At 36.9% G+C, this 18234-nt stretch overlaps 1 protein-coding gene across 11 annotated transcripts in view; it reads left to right on the forward strand.

Annotated features, from left to right (window-relative positions):
* The window catches only part of MBD5 (methyl-CpG binding domain protein 5), a 491337-nt gene that overhangs the window by 466428 nt on the left and 6675 nt on the right, over positions 1-18234 (forward strand). For all 11 annotated transcript variants that reach the window (XM_070390101.1, XM_070390089.1, XM_070390114.1 and 8 more), the window contains 2 exons: positions 7515-7588; positions 16733-16808. In XM_070390101.1, coding sequence (XP_070246202.1) covers positions 7515-7588; positions 16733-16808 — 150 coding nt within the window. The remainder of the gene's footprint in view (positions 1-7514; positions 7589-16732; positions 16809-18234) is intronic.

The raw sequence follows: 18234 nt of genomic DNA on the forward strand, positions 1-18234 counted from the left end.
CCCAGATTACTTTCTAGGAGGTAGGATTTCTAACTATCAAATACTGTGTGAACACAGCGGAGGAGACTAGAGAGAAAGGGCTTTGGGCATTCTGATGTGAGCTTAAAAACAGCTCTACTAGTTACCTAAATGGTCCTGAGTGGGTGTATTAATTTCCAGAGCTCCTCAAGTGGGAATATTAATTCCTACTCAGAATGATGTTAAATGCAATACTATAAATAGATGGGGCTTCCGTCGTAGCTCAGTCAGTAAAGAATCTGTCTGAGATGCAGGAGACCTGGGTTCGATTCCTGGGTCAGGAAGATCCTCTGGAGAGGAAAATGGCAACCCACTCCAGTATTCTTGCCTGGGAAAATCCCATGGACAGAGGAGCCTGGCAGGCTACAGTACATGCGGTCGCAAAGAGTCAGACACAACTTCGCGACTGAACCATCCACCACCATAAATAGATGATACAGAAAAGAGGCTCAGTAAAAATTAACCTCCTCCTCTCTGTTCTCTGTATTAAACAACCTTATGAATTTGGATTCCACCATTACAAAATTGTGGTCATTTGACCTTCAATATTGTATACCTATCCATGAATTATCCATAAATAAAGGACTAATTAACCAAGTTGGGTATTAAAGGATAGTAATAACATATTTCATGAATGAAATAGTTAATAACTATTTTTTATGAACCTCAGGACATTGCATACAAATTGGCATATTTGATTATGAATTAATGTTAACTGTTCATTTTAGGCAGGAGTTCTACTTGGAAAGATTTTAAAGGACTTAAGTTTGGTGAATAAACTTGAAAGTCCCCCTCTCCTCACTGTTTCTAAAAACTGTAAACTCAGACATTCTTCCTCTACCCACCAACCCACCAAAACACTCAACAGTATTAATTAGTAGAGATTTTTAACAGTCTGTGAAAAGTTGGGCTGAATCACCCCTATTTAATACTGTCCCAATACTGAAGCTATGTTACAGCACTGGAAGGATAAAATGTGCCTTATATAATACCATTCAGGAAGTGGTATCTCCTTACTAATACATTTTCCCCTTGCCTATCAGTTTGTAATAAGAACATTCTAGAAGATATGTATACTTTTTCTAAAGAAGTGGTGCAGGTTTCTCTCTGAACCATGAACCCTTTATAGCTTCAGATTTAGCAGCCAAGAATAAGACCTCAGTGCTTAGTCAGAGCTGGAGAAATGTACTGCCAGATCTTGGCACAGTATTAAGGAATTCTTGGAGAGGAAAATGGCTTCTGCTGGCATTACACCTATACACTACAATGTACAGACATTTTAACCCTGTGCAACTGTGGGGGGAGATGCTTATCTTTATGCATTTATTTCAATAATTATTTTAAAGCAGAAAAAATGTTCTTTTTTTTTCCTAAAACATATTTTGTAATTATCATCTACCATCTTTGATCTTACATTAACTAGCCTGAAAGTGTTGACTCAAATAGTAATCAAAAAAATGAAAATTTTTTTTTCTAAGTGGTTTATTTTTATTTTTGAACATTGTCCCATTGGTCTTCGTATTTCGTTGTTCTTATGTTCAGTGTGTATTCTGACTGGAGGCAAATTTAGGCAAGAATTTATTTCTGTATTGGCACCAAAATGTTTCTTTTCAATGAAATGTTTGTTGTTGTTGGACAGGTAGAGACATTCCTAATTATCCAGAAGAATCACCTGGTTAAATGAAGAAGTTTTTAAAAGCAATGAGTAGGGTGCTCCTTCTCTAGATTCACTCTGACTTTTTTCCACATGGTTATATTTGGCAGGAGGAGATAAAAGTAGCTTTCTGAGTGTTGTTCAAAACAGACAGAACTCATCATTATTAAAACTCATGCCAGATTTATTTTGGGACAGTCACTTTCTGTTTGTTATTCACTATCACATGCACTCATGTTTTGATGGTATGGAGCAAAACCAGAGACGGCTTACAGTGGTATTCTGCAGGTGTATAACCTAAGAAGTTGAGCCTGGGAACTAAATTTGGAAGGTGTGCCCTTCTGTGGTGTTTAAACACTTTTACTTTGAAGAATATTCTTTCTGGGCTTATCAGTGTTAGCTATTTGTGTTCTTTGGTACTGTCATTCTCTGTTGAAAGTATTCTTTGTATATTTCCTTTTCCATATATATTTTCTTAACCATTTCTGAAAATGAATTATTTTCTCTATACCCAATCAGTATCCACGATATTTGGGCTGCATTTTGACTGGTGGGGTGGCTGGGGCAATCAATGGTCTGCAGCAACAGAATATTTTTGAAAAAGAATAATTTTTGGAAAGTAATAAGCAAGATAAAATCCAGACAAAAGCAGTGCCTGATCAAAATTTGAAAGATAATAAAAAGGAAAAACTAGGTAACACCAAAAATATGAATATTGGGGAAAAGACTAAACTGAGAACAAAGTTGAGGTAAACTTTAGTAATTGTGGAATACTGTGAAGCTTTTTTCCCCCTGAGGAAGATTAAAGAGGAAAAGGAGGGGGCCTGTCTCCCTTCCAACTGAGTATGGAGTTCTTGAGCTTGTCCATACAGTTGTCACATGGTTACTAGCAAATGGAATCTCAAGTATGAGGCAAATACATGCTTCTGCTACATGAACTCTTCAACAGCGTATCCTTGAAAGTACAAGTTTATTCAAAACATTTAATTCTGTATGTATTATGGATCTATATAAAATTTGTTGTCACATTTAGAATAGATTTACTCTAGTCCTATAGTACAGTTCTCTAGTACTTAAAAATGCTTCTATATGAAGTGAAGATGAAAGGAAAAAAAAAACCCTCAGATAGTGCCACTGACTAAAACTGCAATAATGTCGATTGGCTTAGTCCATTTGAAAAAACTGTGGTTCACTTTATGAATTTTCCTTAAGTATTATTGTTAAATTCATCCTTTCTGTCACAGGTGAGTCAACTTTCTACCCCAAATTATTTATCATTAATTCCCATACTTGAAAAAATATTGAAATATTGCACTTAAGTTAGCAGGACTTTTTCAGGTTAAAGATTAAAGTAGTTACTACTTAATAAATGTTTGATAATAAACCTAATAAATGCCTCATATTTGCTTACTGCTTATTGATTTTCCGAGATTTCAGCTCAAGTCACATGTTACCTATACAAATACTTAAAATTTGTCCTCAAATTCTTATTTACTCATTTTTTATTCATTCAACAAATATTTTTGACACATTATGTAGTAGGCACTGTTCAAACCACTTTAAAAATAACTTCTAGTCTTATTCTAAGATATATGTGAAAACATAGGTATAATGTTTTTGTATTTTTCTAATATAAATTTATATGAATATATCACTATTAAAAATGTTTAACGGTATATGTTCCACCTGAAACAGTTTCACATGCCACAAGTGGCACTTGGGAAAGACTGCATTGGTGTTTATAAAGCACCTTCATCCTTAGATAATCCAAGTAGATAATCTCAATGACCCATAAAGATGTGCACACCTATTTCCATTTGGACCTCAGGAAAGAGGCATTCCTAAAGACACAAACCACAAGCAGTTAAACCAAGGCTCAACCCTGGTCTCCTAACTCTCACCTTAGTGCTCTTTGCATGATACCATTCCCCAGCAATAGGAACTGAGGACACTCTAAAAAAGGGATGGGGAAGTGAAGAAGGAACAGGGGCGGCTGAGGTCAGCTGCTTTCTCTCTGCTGTGAAATCTGTGATATGGCTGTGCTCTTGTCTTTTAACCTTTGTGTGACAGCTTAGCCTCAGCACTAAGTACCAGCAAAGGAATCACCAAGAGATTTAATCCTGTTATCGGGGATTAACACCTGAAGGGAGTTTTGACATCTTCTCTAGTTAATTGGCTCAAAAGTGATCTGGGATCTTTAATCCAGATTCTTCTAATATACACTGTAGCACACTTTCAGAGGGTCACTCTGTCTCTGAAATGTTTATGTCTTCTTTTATGTCATAGACTTACTTCTGAGATACACTCCATGCTACTGTGCTGACCTCAGATCAAACAATTATCAAATCTTTAATATGTGCCTTGTGAACAAAATAAGCAGCCATAGTTTCAGACTTGTTCAGGAAACTTTTAAACATCCACCATATAATCATGTCTGGTTTTATGGGTATGTTTCTAACCTTACTGAACAGGCTATAGGTCTAGTTATGCCAAAGAATTATTAAATCTAAAAAATCTGAAGAAAAAAAAAAGAATCTGAAGGAATGAAAAAAGGGATTTAGAAGTTAAAAATTCAGCATATGTGTATATTTATACATGAGATAATATGTGTACTATAAATACATAAAGTCTGGTTACCTTTTTCTAATTCCTAAATCATATAGGTACACAGTTATACCATGATAGCCACTACTATTAGCATCATCATGGTTAGAATGAAAATATGTTGGCCGATATGAGTAAAGATATAAAGTCCTCCCCAAATTTCTCACCAAGATAGAAATCAAATAATTTATGAAACTTCTGGCTTGTGAATATATAGGAATATAAGATTATTAAATTCCAGATTAAAATAGTAAGTATCTTAAATTACTTGCTCCTTCAGTGTAAGTTTTATTTAAAAATATGTATATGTTTAATCTTTTTAATGTTATATTTATGTATTTGATTCCCAGTACTTTCTTTATTTACAAGTTAGCTAATTAATTTATGAGTGTTCATTAAATCATTAAATACGGTTTCTATTTGACTAGAAATGGAATTTATTTTGTTGTTCCCTGATACCTTTGTAGGGGGTTATCTTTAAAGACTTTCTTGAATATTGTGTAAGTGGATGAATATTCCCCAAAAAAACACACACTCTTCATGTATTATATTTCACAATACCAAAGAGTACTAAAATCCTGAAACCAAATAAACTGAACATTTACCTCTGGATATGTATGATTTTGTCATATTAGAAATACAAAGTGATGTGTATCTTATAGTTTCAGAAATCACTCTCATTGCTTTCTCTTTCAAGGTCATTGAATCCTTTATAAATAATATATTTATTACAAGTACCTTAGAACCTTAGAGGCATATTTAAATGAAGAAATCATGGTGGAGAATTAGTTTTAAAAATCACCAGAAAATTATTCAAGTGTAAAAAAAATTTTTGAAGATAAATTTGAGCAAGCATCATCTAAATTTCTGTAAATAAAAACTGGATTTATAATTTGACCTAATTTTTTGAGCATGTATATATAGACATATATACTTACATGTGTGTGTATATATGCATACACACACATACACATCTCTCTATATAGTATATGTGTATTTCAGCATGTATTAGAGTTGACGTGGCAGAGAAAGGTTGCTTTGGGGCCATCCTGAGTTTTGATGCTGGCCATGTAACTTAAACTCACTTAGGCCCATCTGTAAAATAACAATGCTAGTGTGCAGTATTACCACATGAAATAATAAAACAGTGCCTTCTACATAATAAATGTGCAAGAAATGCTTTTACTGCCCCTTATTTCTTAATTAAAAATAAAATAGACGATTTTTTAAAAATCATTTGACCTAACTTAGGTTTTTTTTTTCACAATAACTATGATTTTTATTTCTCCTTTTTTATCTAATATTTTGGATTTTTAGATTACATGTCTTTTTCTATGCTAACTTAGTTTTTAAAAATCGAGACCAATGGGATAAGTTTTCACTGTGGCATGTTGCATTATTTCACTGTGAATCTGCTTTCTGTTGCCTGTATCAATCCTTTCTGAGATCTCTCACTATACCAGTTTGTGTCTAACAGAAGCTCCTATTATAGGAGAGCTTTCTTCTTGGTGCCAAGAAACTAATTTAAATATAAGGGGAATTAGCTATAAATTAATTGTGAGCTATCTTTCATAATTTCTTTGTGTGAGTGAGTACAAGATGGAATCCCATTTCTAACATAAAATGTGAAAAGGTATCCAGGTACCTTTAAAAATAAAAACACATGGATATATTCATCTTACTTAAGCTTTTCCAGTCATTCCAATAAGACACTTGACTACTCCTGTAGAAATGTTATTGGAACAAAGTTATATCTTGTTCTGGCACACAATCCACAGTGAATTTGTGTATGTAAGGTATTTGGATCCCTTGGGACAAAATACAAAAGTTATGAAAAGGAAACTATTTCCATTATTTGACTGTTATTCTCATTGAATAATTAGAAATGCTTATTTTCAGATGACAATGGAGACCCTTTGTTAATAATCATCACTGTGTACTAGATTTGAAGAAGTCAAAGAAAGTTATTTATGAACAGTATTCATGAGTCAGGAAGATTCAAAGACAAAAGTTAATCATTTCCTTGTTTATTAGAGTGTATTTTCTTACCCATTAAGGTGTCTTGGCAACCTCTGAATTTTTTTATTAAAGGAGTGCAGGGTGGGGGAAAACTGGGTTGAGGAGTGGGGGGAGGACTTAATTTGAAGCTATATTTACACAGCAAGCAATACTGTTTCTACTGAGATTGTGTTTAAGATCAGTAAAAGTTACAGTGCTTTTCTAAGTGTGTTTTTATTTGCATATTAAATTTCCTATTTGTTAATTGTTTTCCTTAGGAGAAGTGACTTCAAGAACTATGATAGAGAGTATTAGGGGCAGGTGGCAAAAACTGCACCTCCCTCCCCCACCAAACCCCCAGCCACCAGTTGGTGGCTTACAGTGATGAGGCAGCAAGTGTCATGTAGCCTAGGCTGGCAGTGTTAAAGCAGGACCCCGGAGAGGACACGCCCATCAGAAGTAGCCACACCCTCTTTCCACATCAGTAGGGACTACATGCAGCCTACTACCCTACTCGTTTGTTTTTGTTTTTTGTTTTTTTTTCCTGGCCTCTGCAGAGCCTAACACACCACTATGTAAGACTAGCTATTCTGTGCTTGGCTGTGTTCACCATGTTTGTTGTATTTTAATTCTCACCGCAGTTCTAGCAGGAAGGTAGGTATTAATGTCCTCGGGAAAATTTTCTTGAAGTGTCTTTATTTTTGAAAGCCAAAGCTTTGGCTAACAGCGAAGATTTAACAAACTAAATATTTCTCTAAATTATCCAAATTTTTAGGAGGCTCAGGGAATTTAAGGGTGTTATTCATGCTAGAAAGTGAGGTCAGATGCAAACTTCTATGTGCTGGCTCCAAAGCCCAGCACCCTCACTCACCACCGCTGTTTTTCATCTGATGGAATACAGAATCACAGTTGCTGAGCATCAGGCAGTGCAAAAAGCAGACCAGGATCTCTGACTCACATGATTTTGTGAATTAAAGGTTATTTAAGTTCCAAGTTTTGTTCTTCAAACATTACCTTGAAAATGTTGACATTCTGAAAGCCACCCAGTCTTTCATTTCCGTTGATGTTGCAGCCTGGAGCCACGGAATCAACCTCTGCCCCAGCGAGGACAGAACAGTGAGAATTAAGCCTCCCTCCCCCGAGTGCCGTACAAGCACCTGCTTGTCTGGCAGGAAAGTAAAAACAGTGTTAACAATTGCAGGTCTGGGTAATGTGGTCTGGTCTTCATGCCTTCACTCAGGTGGAGCCCGAGAAGTTGAAGACACTAACGGAAGGTTTAGAAGCCTACAGCCGAGCCCGGAAAAGGAACAGAAAGTAAGCACAACTTTTTTTCCGGTTTTGTTTTTTAAGGATATAATTTACTGGCTTTCCTTCAAAGGGACAATGAAATCTCACTGATTTAGTCCATCTTGAGCCCTGCCTAAGTACAATTTAATAGTTATCATCCAAGAGGACTATTATAGATGAATTAGCTCCTACAGAAAATATTTTCTGAAACAATGTATACTGTGTGTGGGACTTCCCTCTTCATCAGCTCTTCCCTTACCCCCCCCATCTCCATCCCTCTCCCTTGAGAGAAAAGAAAATATGATTAATAGTCTCAACATGTAACAATGAAATAGTCTCTGAAAGTGTAGTGAAAGTGTATCCCTTTGTAATTTAAATACTTTGGGAGGGGGAATGACCCCCCTTGTTGTACACATGTGAATAATTTTGGCAGATTACCTGTTGTTAGTCAAAGTGATGAAAAGTAATTATTTTCTTGGAGCAGGGGCAATAGACTTTCTTCAGAATTATAATAAGTTGAACTTTGGGACTTTATTCTTAATTATTCAAGTTTTTCCAGATCTTTATATTTTGAGTAAACATAGTATTGACAAGTAGATAATGTTTATTACATAACTTGTATGTAATACAATGTAGTCATATATCATAACTATTATTTCATTTTAAGATAGAGAACTATAAATGTGCTTCTGTATGTGTACATGGAAAATTATTTTAATATATATCATCAATACACCTACTCAGCTACTATAATTTTCATATTATCAAATGTCTATAAATTATGAAATTGTAATGATTAGCAGCGTATCTTGTATAAAAGACTTACATAATGATAATGACATCTTTTAAAGGGCAGTCATTCTCTTAGTGGTGTCCTCAGTAATTCTTGCCAGAGCTAAAATTTTAGAATGCAACAAATCTTGGGGACTCTCTTCACCTCACTAGAATGTTTCATAAAAGAGACGTCAGCTGCAGTGGGTTAACACCTGTGTGTCTGTGTTCAACACTCCTTTGGAAGATGGCAGATTGGCAGTGGTTTCGGTGAGGGCCAAGTGAATTGCCAGATTCGCTATAGATCTGATAAAGTGAGTCAAGCACCCTCTATTCTGACTGAAGTGAAACAATGAAGAGCTTAGTAGCAGGATAAAGCCTATAGAATTAATACAAGGTCTGGATGAAAGGAGGGAAATTGCAAGCTACCTACATCACGAATTTTCATTGGCCATTTGCTTTAGAATATTCAGTAGTACTTGTTTATTATAAGTAAAATATCCCTGAAATCTTTCCTTCAGTGAGATATGCCAGTTAGCTGGATTATGTGCAACATATCCAAAACTGTTGATAACACAAGTATTTAGATATACTGCCTTGAAATGAGCTGTATTTTCCTCATAAATTTGCTATTAAGCAATTTCTGAAAGGTAATGAGTAATAAACAGCAACGTAAAAAATTTCCTTCAAAGCCAGCTTACTATTTGAGGTGAATTTATATGGGTCCTGAGTAGCATTATCTAAAGGAACCAAGGTAAAAGACAAAAATATGAAGCAAAACAGCTTTGTTTATCAGACCATTGTCTATACTTAGAAGGACTTGCCTTATAAATGCCTCGTAGAACACTTTACATTTTGCATATATGATTTAAAATCCATTATTCTATTCTCCCAATCAGAAGATGGGCCAGAATTACTGAACCCATTTTTGATGAGGACACTCAGACCCAAATAGCTTAAATAATTAGGTAAAGGCCACATAAGTGATAAATGGTATGTTGAACCCAATCATTTATTTATTTCCCAAGTCAAGGAGACTGATTTAGCAAAAGCGTCTATGCCAACCAGGCACAACACAGTAGTCCCAGGACTTCACTGTTTAGTGAAGGAGGCAGATTTAGAAACAAATAATTAAGATGTTAAATTTGCAGTGACAGGAATAAGTGTAGTGTATTTTGGGATCACGGAGAAGTGACATTAAACTCAGGTAACGGAAGATGTCCTAGAGGAGATGATACCTCAGCCAGGCCTTACACACTACATAGATATTAGCCAGACACAGGAAACAAGGACAAGATGGGATGGGCTGGAACAGTGTTTAGATGAGGTTGGCAGTTAGATTTGGGGGAGAGGAAATTGTAAGAGATGGAACCAAACGTATAAGCAGGAGCCAGACCATAAAGGGCCTGGTAAGGCCTCAGAGGTCTTTACGTTATTGGAAGTGCCTAAGGGGACAGATGGTTGAATTTTTCACTTTAGCTGTGGCTGTATGGAGGATATATTTTAGGGGAACAGTATTGGAGACAAGGACATCCATTTAGAAGGCCATGTCAGGGGACAAGAGAGGAGGAAGACTCAAACCAGGAGGGGACCCATGAGAACAGAGGAGAAAGAATGTGGTCAAGAAACATTTAGGAGATAAAATTGACGGAACATCATGGTGATTGGCTGGAATGTGAAGGAGAACAGGTAATCAAGGACAACTCTCGGGTGCCTTAGTGGGCAGTGGAAGCACTGAAATGGGCGTACAGTAGAAAACTGTCGAGTGCAACGTGAGGTTCCTGTGATTCCACAGACCCAAGTCTGAAACTGGGAAGAAATGGTATTTGACTATGAAAAATGACTTCAGTCACACAGAGGTACTTTGACCAATTTGAACAATGGACTAAAGAGCGAACTCTGGGGCATTTGAACATTTACTGGAGATAATGAAAGAGATGGAAATAATGGTCAGAAAGGTGGAAAACCAGAGGGTAGGGGAGTTGGGTGTTAAAAGCCAAAGACCACGAATTTCTGGGATAATACAATGAAAAACAGAGGTCCAGTAAGAGAAGATCTGAAACATCTCCATTTGGACTGGGCAGTTTGGAGGCCATTGGTGACCTCAGTGAGAACAGTTTCTGGTAGAATGGCACATATAAAAATAAAATGGCCATGGATTGAAGATTAAATAAAAAGGAACAGAGAGAGTTGGTATCTATTATTTACTCTTCTTTCTACCCTTTATGTGAAAAGTTCCCAAAGAATAACTGGAAAGAAATTTGAGCTAACAAATATCTGGCTAGTTTTATAGACAAGGAGAAAGAAACTAAAAAAGGCAGGTGGCAAGAACAAGGTGGCTGAAAGTTTGGGTTGTGGCCTGAGTTCAGATGTTTCCATCATTACCTGGCTATGTGTACCCTTGAGTATGTTGTTTAACCTCTCTGAGTCTAAATACTTCATTTCTAAAGTGGGATATTAATACCAACCTCCTAGAATTGTTCTAAAGAGAGCCTTAGCACAGTTCTTAGCACATGGTATTTAGTAAACCATTATTTTTCTTATAAAGATATAGGTGAAACAAAATAATTACATATTTTTACCATTTGAAACATTCTGTCACCATATTAGATGTTTAGAGCATTATATAGTCATGTAACCCTCAATATGCTATAATCATACTATACTATAAATATCTTTAAAGTGATTTGCTTATTACTGCCTAATCACAAAGGAAATATTTACATATTTATTGAAGAATTACTTAGGGCCATTTTGTACTTAAAAGTGGAAATAGCTTCATTAAAGAAAAAAAATTTGTGTAACTTTTAGATATGTTACGATTTTTTTTAAAGTAAGGATCAAATCTTCTGTCTATATGTACATATATATGTACTCAGTAACCTTATTTTTGTGAATCTGGAAAGTGATAAAGTGATAACATAAACATAAAAGTAAACATAAAACGTAAACACTTTAAAACCAAGAAATGATACTTGTTGTATTAAATTTTCTTTATTTTTTAAAATTGAAATTAGTTGATTTATGGTATTATGTTATTTCAGGTGTACAACACAGTGATGCAATATTTTTATAGATTAAACTCCATTTAAAGTTATTATAAAATACTGATTATACTTCCTGTGCTGTATACTATATCCTTGTATCTTATTTTATACCTAATACTATGTACTTCTTAATCCTGTTCCCCTATCTTGCCCCTCACCCCACCCCTTCCCTACTGGTAACCACTGTTTGTTCTGTGTATCTGTGAGTCTGTTTCTGGTTTGTTATGTTCATTTTTTGTTTTTTAGATTCTGCATGTAAGTGAAAACATACAATATTTTTATTTCGCTGACTTACTTCACTAAGCGCAGTACCTCCCACATCCATCCATGTTGTTGCAAATGGCAAAGTTTCGTTCCTTTTTATGGCTGTGTAGCAGTCGCATTGTGTGTGTATATATATATATACACACACACCACTTTACCCTTTCATCTATTGGTAGACACACTTAGGTTGCTTCCATATCTTGGCTATTGTAAATAATGCTGCTGTGAACATGGAGGTACATGTATCTTTTGAATTAGTGTTCTCACTTGAGTTAGTTCTCCTCCCTCCAGTTGTGGGCAGGGATATGCACACTGGCAATGACTGCCTCTGCCCTAGTCAGAGGGTCTGTGCATCTCTGTTCCCTCTAAGTGTGTGCGCTCTCGTTGGCAGTGGCAGCCTTTACTATAGTGGAGGGCAGTGCCAGAGCAAGAAGAGCTGGAGCAGGGCCCCAGTGCAGGCCAGGGAGTGTGCTGGCAAGCCAGCCAGAATACCAGGCTATTTCTAGTCTGCTGCCTCTCCACTGTGCTGGAGCAGGGAGGCAGGTGGGGTTGGGGGTGGGAGTAAGCAAGTCTGTGCACGTGCATGCACACTTCAAAAGCAGAGTCTTGGTTTCTAACAGCCCTCCGGTAAGCCCTGCTGCTGCTGCTGCTAAGTCGCTTTAGTCGTGTCCGACTCTGTGCGACCCCAGAGACGGCAGCCCACCAGGCTCCCCCGTCCTGGGATTCTCCAGGCAAGAACACTGGAATGGGTTGCCATTTCCCTCTCCAGTGCATGAAAGTGAAAAGTGAAAGTGAAGTCGCTCAGTCGTGTCTGACTCCTAGCGACCCCATGGACTGCAGCCTACCAGGCTCCTCCATCCATGGGATTTTCCAGGCAAGAGTACTGGAGTGGGTTGTCATAAGCCCTACCTGTTTTCAAACCAGCTAAGGGGCCCATCTTCCCAGAGTTGCTCCCCAGGGAAGATCTCCAAGCCTGCGATCCTGCCTTCCTCTTCTGTGTGTGGTTCCCAATAGCTTTTCCTCCATTCCTACCAGATTCTGTGTGGACAGTTTTAGTTGTAGAAAAGTCGTTATGCCAGTCTCCACGTCATTTTCAGTGAGAGCAATTCAACATGCAGTTGTCAGTGTCCTCGTATACTACCATCTTGATCTCTCATGTGTTAAATTTTTTTTAATCTGCGTACTTTCCCTACAGATTAGGTTTTAGAATCCAAGATTCTTGACATTTAGGTTTGATCCAAGTTTGTTCTGGTCTACATGAAGTGAGTTTCTTAAATTCTGAACTGATAGTCCAGAGCGATGTGCAATTCTCACTTCCCTCTTATTTCTCGTACTATTCACAGATGTGTACCTGGCTTCTTTTTTTAATTAATAAAGATAAGGATAATGTGTGACAATATAGGCAATGAACATGAGAAGTGGCAATTATCTCCATTAATAACTAGAAATGTGATTATATGAACATCTATTGCTTAATCAAGTAGCTTTTAGAGTGTCCATTAGTAAAAATGTTTATTATTAAATGTCAGTGGGGAAGAGAAAATAGTAGAAGAGACTCGACAAGGAGGGCCTCTGGACTAGAAGATTGAATTTTGACTAATTATTCATTTCATGGACTCATGGAGCTTTTTCTTCCTCTTTTAAGCTCATTTTTCCTGACTTGACCAGCTAGTATGAATATGGTATGCAGATTTGACATCCAGAAAGTCTCTCTGTACCTCTTGATTTCCATGATATATTCATGTAATTTCATGCCCCATATCTCCATATTTATTCTCTCTTCCAAAAGTAGTCATTTCACCCTCTAATAACTGCTTAAGTTTGTCAAAGGAAAAACATTGTACTAATTACCTTAAACTAATACAAGGAGTTTATAAATATTTTAAATATCTTGTTGAAGAATGAACTCACAAACTCCTAAAATTTTGTCTGTTCATTCAACAAATAATGTTGAATTATTTTTATACTTTAATGTAGATGCTGTTGAAATTTTTCATATTAAAGAACAAAACTTTTATGCCTCTATTACTTTGGAAGATTATTTACAGTTAAATATCATCTTCTTTGTCATAAAATTATAATTGGTTTCACCAGTTTTCCCTAAAAAATCAAGTGTGACATACAAACAGCTGTTGTAACAGCTACTTCATTGAGTTGTTATAAGGATTAAATGAAGTAATATATATAAAGATTTAATTCAATTCTTGGCATATATAAAAAAGTGAAAGTGTTAGTCGCTTAGTCGTGTGCAACTCTTTATAATCCCGTGGACTGTAGCCTCTGTCGATGGATTTCCCAGGGAAGAACACTGGAGTGGGTTGCCATTCCCTTCTCCAGGGGATCTTCCTACCCAGGGATCGAACCCAGGTCTTCCACATTGCAGGCAGATTCTTTACCATCCAAGCCATTAGGGAAGCCTTAAAATATTCAATAAATACTAGCTATTTTTGTTATTAAAGATAATAGAACCCAGATTCTCTGAAGGTTTTTCACTGAAATATTTTCCTTTTTTTTTAGACATTTAGACTTTTATGTAGTCAATTTTAAACCCATAAGATAATAAAAATGCATAACAAATATCTTTTAAAACTTATCTTCATACTTTTATACAAATACAAAAGAAATAGTAAAGATAAAGCTATTTAACACATTGCACAAAGCGTAATATTGTCAGATAGCTGGGCAGTATGTGATACTGTCAAGACCTTTGCTAAACAAGCCACAAAAGGGGCCTCAACCCAGCCCAACTCTAGCTCAGCTTAAATAGCCCTACAGAGTCCTGGGATTGCATTCCTCCCCAGAATCATGCTTAGCAAACTCCTCGGTGGGAAAACAACTCAGCCTGACCCCATTAGATGACCAGGGCCCTGTAAAACTGGAATAAGTAGGTGAATAAAAGATAGCATGTGACTATATATCAACTGGGACATACTCAAAAATAGCAATAAAAGAAAAGAGATAAGTTGTAGAATGGTACTTATATCAGGACACATTTGATATGATATATATTTAAAAAACACATAAAAGACAATACTAGGTACTGTTCATGGATATATCATATAAAATATTAAAACACGCCATAGGAATACACAGCTTCCCTTGTGGCTCAGATGGTAAAGAATCTGCCTGCAATGCGGGAGACCCAGGTTCAATCCCTGGGTTGGGAAGATCCCCTGGAGAAGAGAAAGGCTACCCACTCCAGAATTCTTGCCTAGAGAATTCCATGGACAGAGGAGCCTGGTGGTCTGCAGTCCATGGGATCTCAAAGAGTCAGACACGACTGAGCAATTTCATTTTCTTTCTTTATAGGAATACACAACACAGTTGCCTTCGGGGAGGAGGGTGGGAGAGAATGAGACTGGGAATTTATATCAAATGGGAACTTTAGTTTAAATTTTTAATAAAAGAATTAAAAGAAATATGTGATTTATTAGCAGGTTTTTTTGGAAATAGGTTTGATAGGGGTTGATAACTTGTTCTATGCACTTTTCTGCATAAATGGGAAGAATATAAAAGCTGTAGGCTAGCTTTCAGGCCAACAAAAGGTAAGGTTGATGCTGCATTGCTCTTATAGTTCAGTTACAATCTTTTCTTTCAGTTAAACTGACTTAAGTGCATATAAGTTTCCCAAAACATAGAGCCGTTGTTTTAGCTTTGGACACATTATTTAGACACCATATGGAGCATCCACGATGTGTATACCTAGCAGTATACTACTTAACGATTGTATACAGAAACTAACTGCGTGAATTGTCCAGTCCTGTTGTATGAGGGTAAAACTTGGTGAGGACTGTGGTAAACCAAAGGGCCTCATCTAGAAGCATTCCAGTAAAGTTCAAATATGTTTTTAAACACAATGTGAGCCAAACTAAATGGGACTATGAGCCAAATTCTTCTACAACTGCAAATTTCCAATCTCCATGTAAATGCTGGGCTAGGACTTAACTCTTGGAAGGCCATTTACCTCTACACCTTCTCTAGTAATCATCAGGATGAGATAAATGAAATGAATCACCTTAGTACTCAGAGTAATTGGGTAATTCTTTGTATGCATCAAGAAGGAAAAGTTAGAGTGGACATAATTCCTAGAGGTAGATAGTGCGGATTTGCCTTGTTTTAGTAATTAGTTCATTAGCTTCCTAGTTAAACGTTTCAGTCATGGCAGATTCTCCATATGTTAAATACCTGTAGTGGTATGCTGCAAGTGAAAAGTGAAAGTGAAGTCGCTCAGTCATGTCGGACTTTTTGCAACCCCATGGACTGTAGCCTACCAGACTCCTCTGTCCATGGAGTTTTCCAGGCAAGAGTACTCGAATGGGCTGCCATTTCCTTCTCCAGGGGGTCTTCCCAACCCAGGGATCAAACCTGGGTCTCCTGCATTGCAGACAGACGCTTTACTGTCTGAGCCACTAGGGAAGCCTGGTATGCTGAGTAGAGAGAAAAGGTCAGACAAGTGATAGACATTCTGAGACCATCATTCTTTATCTTGTCAAATAGTTTTGTCATTTTGCTTTTGGGGAGGCGGGGGCAGGGAAATGTGGCAGAGCCTCAGGTGTGCCAGGTTAAGCTGTTTCCCACCTGTAATGAAAGTGCACCAGGATTTCAGCCTTCATTTGCTGAACTCCTGAAGCCAGGATGCTCCAGAGAGGGCAGAGGGAGCTCCCTAGTGGCCAGAGCCTGCAGTTCAGAGCCCTTCCTCCAGACACACAGCCTGAGAAAGACAAGCCAGAACAAAAGGCAATGCGGAGCAGGCCGGATCTAAGAGCACAAGCTCCGTCTGTGGAAATAGAGACCCGTTGCCCAGCTTCCTTGCAAAATCATCAGACGGTCGAAGAAACATGTGGAAGGGGAAAGAACACTTTCCCTAATCATCGGTTCAATTTGTTTTTCCTGTAGTTATGTGACCTTATCATTGATTGGTGTTCAGTCATGAGAATCCCAGAGTGTTTTGTCATCAGAATTGTCCAAATGTGAATATAAATTGACTTTCTTTCATGGAATTGGTACTCTGTTTTCTGATTAGGGAATTAAATTGAGATTTTTTTTTCTTTAATTTTTTAATCTACTGTGTTGTTTTCGTTAATTCCAGAAGTGGAAAGCTAAATAACCATTTAGAAGCTGCTATTCATGAGGCCATGAGTGAACTGGACAAAATGTCTGGGACTGTAAGTTAATTTATTTTTCCATTATACTGTGTTTCTTTGAAAATAAATTGTATTATACTTTTTGGTAAAGTCTCTTAAATATTGTCAGGCAACTCACGTAGCAATATTAAATTACTGGGCTCAAAAAAGACTGCTATCATAAAAAATTAAAAATAACTTAAGAAAAAATAATCTAGTGGTATTAACTATGTATTTTTTCTGAGGTAAGTAACTTTTTTCCTCACATAAAATACTTTTAAAATGTGCGCAGCAAAACATTGAAGTTAAAATCATAGCTTTTGCATTTGACTCTTAGAATAGCAGTGATTATTAGTGCTGCCTAAGTATTCAATAATATAAATTTCACTCTACCATAGAACAAAAAGGGAAATTGAACATAGGGTCAAGACCAAGAGTATATAGTCATTTCATTTCCTTTCTGCTATTACCTAAAAAAAGTTTAAATATTTGGCCCCAAATCCTATTGCTAAATTATTGATATTTAACACTATAACCTCTGGTTTTAAAGTGTCTACTTTTTCTTTACATTTTTATTGAATGTTGCATGTAATGGTGTTGAATGTGAGTTTAATCATCATTCTCTAATTTACATATTGGCTAACATAAACACTCAAACTATAATTTTGATAATTTCTAAAAAATGTGACTTATCCAAAGCTACTCAGCAATGAAAGGGTGATTTCTTTTAGTTGTTATTGTGTTAACAAGGTTATCTGAATCCTAACAAGCCATCAAATGGCTACTGAATGACAGATATAAGTTTTTACACATTCGTAGTGCATTGGGATTGGTACAAGATTTTGTGATCCAAACCATCATTTCAAAGATGGGTAAATTGAGGCCCTGAGATGTTTAATTTCCTGATAGAATTATAGGAAAAGTCTGGAGCAGAGATTATAAACTCAAACACTTTCTGTGTGTGTGCATTAGTAACTCAGTCGTGTCCTACTCTTTGCAATCCCATGGAGTATAACCAACCAGGCTCCTCTGTCCTTGGAATTCTCCAGACAAGATAACTGGAGTAGATTATCATTCCCTTCTCCAGGGGATCTTCCCAACCCAGGGATCAAACCCAGGTCTCCTGCATTGCAGGCAGATTCTTTACCGTCTGAGCCACCAGGGAAGCCCCTGAAACACCTTCTAGGGCTGGGCAAATAGTATCATTAAATACAGGGGATCAGGTTTGAGTGAAACAGTGATTTTAGTGGATTAAGAAATGCCAACCAAGATGCCCTGGTCAAGGTAGGCTACGTACCAACTCTCAGTCTTAGAGGCTTAATGGCTTAAAAAGGCTGTTCCTCACTTGGGTCTCATTCTGGTTGAGTAAGTCTTGCTTCACACAGTCATTTAGGGGCTCAGGTTCTTTCTATATCTAGTATCCCCCATTCCCTAGGGTCTCAGAGTGCTCCATCACATCCTTAGCATC

The sequence above is a fragment of the Bos mutus genome, chromosome 2 (assembly GCF_027580195.1).
Source record: "Bos mutus isolate GX-2022 chromosome 2, NWIPB_WYAK_1.1, whole genome shotgun sequence".
Classification (NCBI taxonomy): Eukaryota; Metazoa; Chordata; class Mammalia; order Artiodactyla; family Bovidae; genus Bos; species Bos mutus.